Source organism: Myotis davidii, unplaced genomic scaffold (assembly GCF_000327345.1).
Source record: "Myotis davidii unplaced genomic scaffold, ASM32734v1 scaffold38, whole genome shotgun sequence".
NCBI classification, from domain to species: Eukaryota; Metazoa; Chordata; class Mammalia; order Chiroptera; family Vespertilionidae; genus Myotis; species Myotis davidii.
In genome coordinates, this window is record NW_006291383.1 from 6,056,875 (window position 1) to 6,065,220 (window position 8,346).

Below are 8,346 nucleotides of genomic sequence, written 5' to 3' on the forward strand. Positions count from 1 at the left end.
TTCCCTGACGCCTCTGCCCTTACCCTCAGAGCTCCCCGAAGGAAATCCATAAGTTCCAGAATAAGTTCTTCCTGCCCTCTGACCCTGATTCCTCCTGCTGCAAGGAACCCCAACTCAAAAATATGTCCCAGTGCTTTTTATAGTCACCCAGCAGCCAGGCCAGACAAGACCCGAATCCCAGGCCCATCCAAACCTCCCCCCCAATCGTGCGGGCTTGGCTTCCCCAGGGTCAGGGCCACTTACTCTCCACAGCATGGACTGCAGCATGGGGGAGAGGGGGGAGAGAAGGGAGGAAGAGAGAAAATTCAGAGCTTTACAATGAGGGCTATGGAACAAGAAGATATGTAGTAAAAGGGATGACTGGAATGTTTTTGCCTCAGCAGCAGGGTCTGGACTCAGCTAACAAGCATCCTCCTGGTAAAAAAGGTGGCCTAGGAAGAACAAAAGACCGAGAGCCCAAACAGCCGCTTTTCAAGGTGTGTGAAGTTGGTCAAATCACTTGCCCTCTCTGGGCCTCAGTAACCTCTGCAAAGGGCTGTCCTGAGGAACAGGTACAATCTAAGATGGAAAAGTACGATAAACTTTACCATCTTTCCTCCTCCCCAACCCAAGTCAACAAGGATGTCAGGAACTAGGTCCTTGACCTTCAATTGAGCCAGATTTCTGGCCTTGGGCTACTGTAGGGTCCTCCTTTGAACATCCTTCTGGGGTACAGAACACCCTTCGTCCTGGGCTCCCGGACTCTGACAACAGCCCAGGCTGAGAAGCAGAGATGCTACTGCCGCCTTCAGCACCACCTCCGACTGCGTGCGCTCAGGTCCTCTGCCAACAGCTTGCGACTTCCCACAATCCCAGTAAGTCCACCCTTCCTCGGCCCCTTCCACAGTAGAGGGGGCTCCAGATCCACCTACCTATCCCTCTCCACACTTGGCCTCACACCCACAAACTGCCTTGAAAACCAGCTGGGCTCTCTCCATTGGGCCCATTACTCCTGCTCACCTTAGTCATGGGCAGCTCAGGACTGTCAGGTCATCCCTCACCTACTAGACTCCTGTCACTTAATACGATCCCGACTCCCATTCCTCCCAGACCTTCTATGGGCCCTGGTACTCATCAGCAAAACCTCTACATCTTCAACCTCCAAACATTCCCCAAACCTTGTTCCAACTACAGCTGGGCACTTCCTTGAAAGTACTATTTCCCTTGCAGCCCCCCAACCCCCACCAAGTGGCGACTATTTCCCACACCCATCCTCCTTGGTCTTAAGAGAGGTCCTCCTTGCTCCTAAATGCCATTGTCATTCGGATCACTGTCCCTCAATTGCCCCTAAAAATTCCCAGCTTTGCAGCTCATGGCAAACTATTCCACCAACTAGCCCTACTTGTTTCACTTACTTAGAGCTCCACCCAGAACCCCAGGTCAGTCCTCCCAGGTTCTAGCCACTGGCCATCGCAGAGATCTCTCCCACAGGGCTCTGTTACAGTTCCTGGTGATTCCTTATCACCCAGCCGCCAATCTACCTTTACCTAAGTAGTCTGCCTTTCCTCCTGGTGCCATGTTTGAGCTTCCTATACTTCAGAGGCACCAGATTCTGTCTTCTTTTTCCTTCTCACGGTCCTCACTGCAGTAAGTGTCCCTTTCATCTCTGGAGCATCACTTTGTCTCTCTTTAATCCGACAGCAGATTAACACATCAAACATCTTACAAAGCCCTCCCTTGACTCCACATTTCCCTCCAGCTGTAGCCTTCTCTCTCCCGTTAGAGCCAACTCCACGAAGGAGTTGTGCACACACACTGGCTCCAACTCCTCTCCCATTTCTTCCTGTGGGTGCTCCCTATCACTCTGCCCACGCTGCTCTGTCAGGGTCAGTGACCACGGCCATGTTACATATCCATGGGCAATTATGACTGACGTCCAGAAGCATCTGACCATCCGACACTGTTCTGGAAACACTTCCATCCCCGGGCTTTCAGGACACCACTCCCTGGGTTTGCGTTCTCACCTCACCGGTGTGTCTGACTAGTCGTCTCTGCTGCTTCCTCTGGATGCCCCTGTCCTCTCATGTTGGAAGCCCAGCACTCAGTTCTTTGAGCTCTCCTCTTCTCCATCTATCCTCACCGCCAGGGCAACTTCATCCAGTCCCATGGGTTTAAATACGCTGATGACTCTAAGCTTTGTATCCCCAGATCTCTCTCCTGAACTCCAGACTTGAATAGCCAACTGCATACTAGACATCCTGGATGTCTAAATGACATTGGACTGATCGTGTCAAAAGCTGAACACTTGCGTTATGTCCCCACCTCCCAACCATCTAACCCTGTTCCTCTGAGTCTTCTCCCTCTCACTAAATGCAACTTTATCTCTCTCGCTACTCAGGTATAAAACCTTGACTCCTCTTTCTCTTACCCTTCACATCCTCCAGCAACACCTCTCAGCTCTACCTTCAAGATATATGCAGTCACTTCTCACCATCTTATCACCACTCTGGCCCTGCCCTATCACCTTGTGCCTGGACTGGTCACTGCAAAAACCTCCAAACTGGCCTCTCTGGTTCTGTCCTTCCCCCACAGTCTTCTCCACAAAGCAGAGTGCTGCCCGCCTTTTCAAAGTTAAGTCGGATCACATACCACTTCTTCAGAGCCCTGCAGGGCTTCCCATCTCACAGAGTAAAAGCCCAAGGCTGTACAATGCCCCTCCAAGCCCTACATGACATGGCCCCTCCTTACTTCTCTCACCTTCTTTCTTCCTTTTTTAATTTTTATTGATTTTTAGAGAGAGAAACATTGATGTGAACATCGACAGGCTACCTCCTGCATGCCCCCTACTGGGGATTAAACCCACAACCTGGGCATGTACCTGGACCAGGAATCAAACTGGCGACGCTTTAGTGCATGGGACGATGCCCAACCAACTGAGCCACACCGGCCAGGGCTCTCAGCTTCTTTCTAACTGTGCGGTTCTGCTCCCTCTGCTGCAGCCATCCTAACTTTCTTACTGGACCTTGAACTCACCAGCACATTCTTACCTTAGGGATTTGCATTTGCTATTGTCTCTGCTTGAGGCACTTTCCCCCAGACACCCATAGTGTCGGTTCAAATATTGCCCCGTCAGTCTTTCCCTGGTCACTCCATATAAAATAGAACACACGTGTCGTCTCACCCAAGTGCCTCATCCCCATCATCGACCTTGCCTTTTTTGGTCCATATTACTTAATAGCATCTGATATACTATATATTTTACATACTTGTTTATTGTCTGTTTTTTACTAGAATGTTCTAAGGGCAGGGGACTTTGTCTTGTTCACTGCTGTATGCTTAGCACTTAGACTAGCATATAGTACATAGTAGGTGATTAATAAATACCTAGTGCATGAATGAATGAGTGAGCGTAAGTTTCATTTATTCATCCCTGTGAATAACCTTGTGAGGTAAGTCTAGTATCTTCAACCCCATTTTATAGAATAAACTGAGTAGGGCTCACTACTCCCCAAATATGACATAGCTTGGGAGAGGCAAGACCTGTGTTCCAACCCAACTCTGTTTCCCTTTCCCTCAAAGCCTCACATGCAGGTCATCTGAGACTGGGTGCTACATTTTAAACAAGTGCCTACGATAAGCCAGGCTCTATGCTATAGTTTTTAAGCTGCACACATACCTTAGAAGATAAGTGCTGTCATCACCATTTTGTAAAGTAGGAAATTATTTAAAAAGTTAAGAAACTTGCCCTAACCGGTTTGGCTCAGTGGATAGAGCGTCAGCCTGCAGACTCAAGGGTCCCATGTTCGATTCTGGTCAAGGGCATGTACCTTGGATGCGGGCACATCCCCAGTGGGGAGTGTGCAGGAGGCAGCTAATCGATGTCTCTCTCTCATCGATGTTTCTAACTCTATCCCTCTCCCTTCCTCTCTGTAAAAAAATCAATAAAAGCAAACAAAAAAAAAGTTAAGAAACTTTCTCAAAGTGTCATACAGCCAGTAAGGACTGAAACTGAAATCTGAACCCAGGAGTCTGACTCCTCAGCTGTGTTCTTAACTGTTGTACCAAACTGCCACCCTGATACGAGGATCTTTTCTGGCCAAAGACAAAAGAACATTGGGCAGGTGAAGGGGCACTCAAACCCGCCAAGTGTCCAGGGTCCAAGACTCTCCGGCTGATGGAGGATCACTCACCATGCACATGGGACTGCTGGAAGCTCTTCCCGGGAGCAAAGTGGAAGTTTCCAGCCACCTGTAGGGGACATTCCCTCTCATTCTCCAGCTGTTTCCTCTCTCCCCTTCGTCCCCTGAGGGCCTACACAGGCCCGAGATTCACAGTGGAGTGGGGCTCAACTGCCCCTGCGTCGCCTCAGTCCCTCCTCTACCTTGTTGACTTCCAGGAAGCCGTACACCTGGCAGCCTTCATTCTTCTGCTCCTGCATCTTCTGGCTGAAGCCCTCTCGCCGGCACTGCTCAATAGTGTCTGGGTTCTTAAAGGCCCAGCCTCGACGGCGATACGCTTCCCGCACATCCTCACAGGTGTTACAGCACCTGTAGGAGAGGAGGAACGGGTTGGCACCTTGGGAAATAAAGCCTGAGCAGCTCTGCCTGCTAAGGGAGCCTCTGTCAGCCTCGTCCCTGACCGCCAAATGTTCTCAAAGCGTGTTTCCTCAGTGGCAGCAGAACTGTTAAAATACAGATTCCTGCCCTGACCGGTTTGGCTCAGTGGTTGAGCGTCGACCCATGAACCAGGAGGTTACAGTTTGATTCCCAGTCAGGGTACATGCCTGGGTTGTGGGTTTGATTCTCATTGCGGGGCGTGGGGGTGCAGTAGGCAACCAATCAATAACTCTCCTCAATGATGTTTCTATCTCTTCCTTCCTCTCTATCAATAAAAGTATAAACACACACACACACACACACACACACACACACACAAACATATCCCCATTCTGTTTGGGGTGATGAAAGGTTTTGGAACAGATAGTGGTGATGATTGCACAATGCTATGAATGTAGTTAATGCCACTAAATTGTACATTTGAAAATGGTTAGAATGGTAACATTCATAGTATGTATGTTTTATTACAATAAAAATTAAAAATAAAACATATTCCCAGGACCCACTGCAGACCTTCTGAATGAGCCTCTCAGAGGTCAGGAGCTGGGAAACATAATAGCAGTTGCTATATATCAAGGGCTTAATAATCTGAACTAGACCTTCCATCTCAGTGCTTTACAAAGAGTATACCGGCACACACATTTAATCCACAGGTAACTCTCATGAGAAAGGTGTTATGATCATCGCCATTCACAAGAGAGGTTATGTGGCTAGGCCCAAGGACACATGGGTGGAGCCAGGCAGTTGGACTCTGGAGAGCACCTCTGAACCAGAGCAAGGACCATTTCAGCCTCTTCCCCAGGTCTGCAGGCAGGGCCTGGCACTCACATCAGGATTCGTTACTGAGGCACACACCCCATCCCCTCTAAATTCTTGGTCCAACTTTCACACCTGTCAGAGAGTCAGACTGAGGCTGAAGAAGGTTGACAAACAGCCCTGCTCCCCTCCCTTCCCTTCCCATCAGGGTCTGGCTCACTTGATGTCTTCGGTCTCAGCACCATAGCAGCTCTCACAGCGGTGAGGGTCCAGGGAGTCAGGGTCAAACACCTTCATCTCGACTTTCCCAAGTTCTAAGGAGAGGGAAGAAGCGGGCATTAGTTGGGGGCAGATACAGTGAAATCTACTCCCAAGCCTGGGCCCATGACTTGGGAATAATAAAAGTTATAATAATAGCTAATATTTACATAGCGTATACTATGCATCAGGCACTAAGCACTTCTACGCATGTATTATTTCTTCTAAAAATAGCAATAGTAATAAAACAATAATGGTAAATACTAAATGTCAGCTCCAGGTCATCGTACTTTATATGTATCATCTCACAGCAACTCTATGAAGGTGAGGTTATTTTTTTTTTTTAATATATTTTTACTGATTTCAGAGAGGAAGGAAGAGGGAGAGAGAGATAGAAACATCCATGAAGAGAGGGAATCATGGATCGGCCGCCTTCTGCAAGTCCGCCACTGGGGATGGAGTCCTCAACTCAGGCATGTGCCCTTGACCGGAATCGAATCTGGGGCCTTTCCGTTCGCAGGTCGACGCTCTATCCACTGAGCGACACCGGCCGGGGCCGAGGTGAGGTTATTATCCCAATCACACTTGAGAAGATGCTCAGGCTCAGAGACGAGAAGTGACTTTGCACATTTCAGCTCCAATTCCAAAGCGTACGTCCTTAACCACTTCATCATGGTGCTTCTCAGACCTCTCTCTCTGCACTGGCTTGGACTCTTTAACTATCCCATCATAATCGACAAGTTTAATATTCAAAATAACCTGACCATCTGTCCTCCAATACTCTTACTTTGTCATCTCACCTCAGCTATCCATTTCCATGCTTACACCTAGACCTTATCGTTAGCAATCACAGCAAACTTTCAAAAATGCAATGTCAAGTATTCAACTACTTATCCTTATTTTCCCAGTTCACTACCTCTGGTATGCAGAATCCACCAATTCTTTGACACCACTGACACTACCTCTCCTTCGTGTCCTTACTTCCCTACTTAAGTTCCAAGGTACAAAATGGGGAAAGGATCGTCTCTTCAATAAATGGTGCTGGGAAAACTGGATATTCACATGCAAAAAATAAAACTGGACCCCTACTTATAAAAATCACTCATAAAAACTTACTCAAAATGGATTAAGTATAAGACATGATACCATAAAACTCCCAGAAGAGAACATACGAGAAAAGCTCCTTGACTTGGTCTTGGCAATAATTTTTTGGATTTGACCAAAAGCACAGGCAACAAAAGCAAAAATAAACAAGTGGGACTACATCAAAATAAAAAACTTTTGCATTAGCAAAACAAACAATTAAAATGAAAAGGCAACTTACAGCATGAGAGAAAATACTTGAAAGAATATATCTGATAAGGGGTTAATATCTTAATTACTAGTATATAAGAACTCACATAACTCAATAGCAAAAACAACAACAACAACAAAAAACCCCAAATAATCCAATTAAAAATAGGCAAAGGACCTGAATAGACATTTTTCAAAAGAAGACATACAAATGGCCAACAGGTACATGAAAAGGTGCTTAACATCATTATGTATTCCTCTTCCACAATGAATAGGGCTGACCTGTGTAACCACCAGTATACTGCAGAATAACGGTGTGCAACTTTTGAAGCTGGTCATAAAAGAAGTTGTGGTTTTCCCTTCTCTCCTAGATCACTTGCACAGGGGGAAGCCAATTGCCAAGTTGTGAGGACATTCAGCAGCCCTACTGAGAGGCACATGTGGTGAAGGCACTGAGGCATCTTGTCAACAGCCATTTGTATGGGCCCTTTTAGATGCAGATCCTCTGCCCTTCAAGCCTTCAAATGACTGTAGCCCCAGCTACCAGCTTCACTACAATCTCATAAGACCCTAAGGCAGATCTCCCAATCACTCTTGAATTCCTGACCCACAGAACTAAAAACAAATGTTTGTCCTACTAAGCCACTAACTTTTGGGGGTAATTTGTTACACAGTAGTGGATATATATTACCCTCCCTTTCGCACACACATACAAAAAAAAAATCCTCTTCCTCCTCTCTGGTTCTTTTTTAAAAAAAATATTTTTATTGATTTCAGAGAGGTAGGGAGAGGGAGGGAGAGATAGAAATATCAATGATGAGAGAGATCATTGATCGACTGCCTCTTGCACGCCCCCCACTGGGGATTGAGCCTGCAACCTGAGCATGAGCCCTGACTGGGAACTGAACCATGGTCTCCTGGTTTATAGGTTGACATTCAATCACTGAGCCACACCGGCCGAGTACTCTCTGGTCATTCTTATCTCAAATCACTCATTTGCTCAGGCAAAAGCCGTGACATGAAAGCCCTGAGTGCTCTCTTATACCCACATCCAATCCTACAGCAAATCCTATTGGATTTTACTGGTGTTCAACATGTATCTATTGAATACATGAATGATAAAGCTCACCGACAGAGCAATCCCTACGGTATCATAGCTTTGAGTAGGGTTTTGTACGGTGGAAAACTGAGTTAATGGAGGCATTGGGAGGCTGCCTAGTGAGAGAAAAAGAAACTAAAAGTGAACCATCACTCTGTACTGGACATTGTACACATATTACTTCATTTGATCCCCTAATTCCATGTGGTGGGTACAACTGTTCATCACCTCTTTATAGCTGAGGTCACAGACTGAAAGAGGAAAAAAACTCTATCTGAACTCAGGTAATCCAACTCAAGAATGTACACTTAACTTCAGCCACTCTACATCCCCAAAGGGAAGAGC

At 46.8% G+C, this 8,346-nt stretch overlaps 1 protein-coding gene across 2 annotated transcripts in view; it reads right to left on the reverse strand.

Moving 5' to 3' along the window:
- ERGIC3 (ERGIC and golgi 3) overlaps positions 1–8,346 on the reverse strand; it is a 12,935-nt gene that overhangs the window by 3,261 nt on the left and 1,328 nt on the right. Inside the window, exons 5-8 of one of the 2 annotated variants that reach the window (XM_006764558.2) lie at positions 5,572–5,665; positions 4,361–4,526; positions 4,170–4,227; positions 244–258 (exon numbers count right to left, since the gene is read on the reverse strand). In XM_006764558.2, coding sequence (XP_006764621.1) covers positions 244–258; positions 4,170–4,227; positions 4,361–4,526; positions 5,572–5,665 — 333 coding nt within the window. The remainder of the gene's footprint in view (positions 1–243; positions 259–4,169; positions 4,228–4,360; positions 4,527–5,571; positions 5,666–8,346) is intronic. The other variant, XM_006764559.2, reaches the window with a different exon arrangement.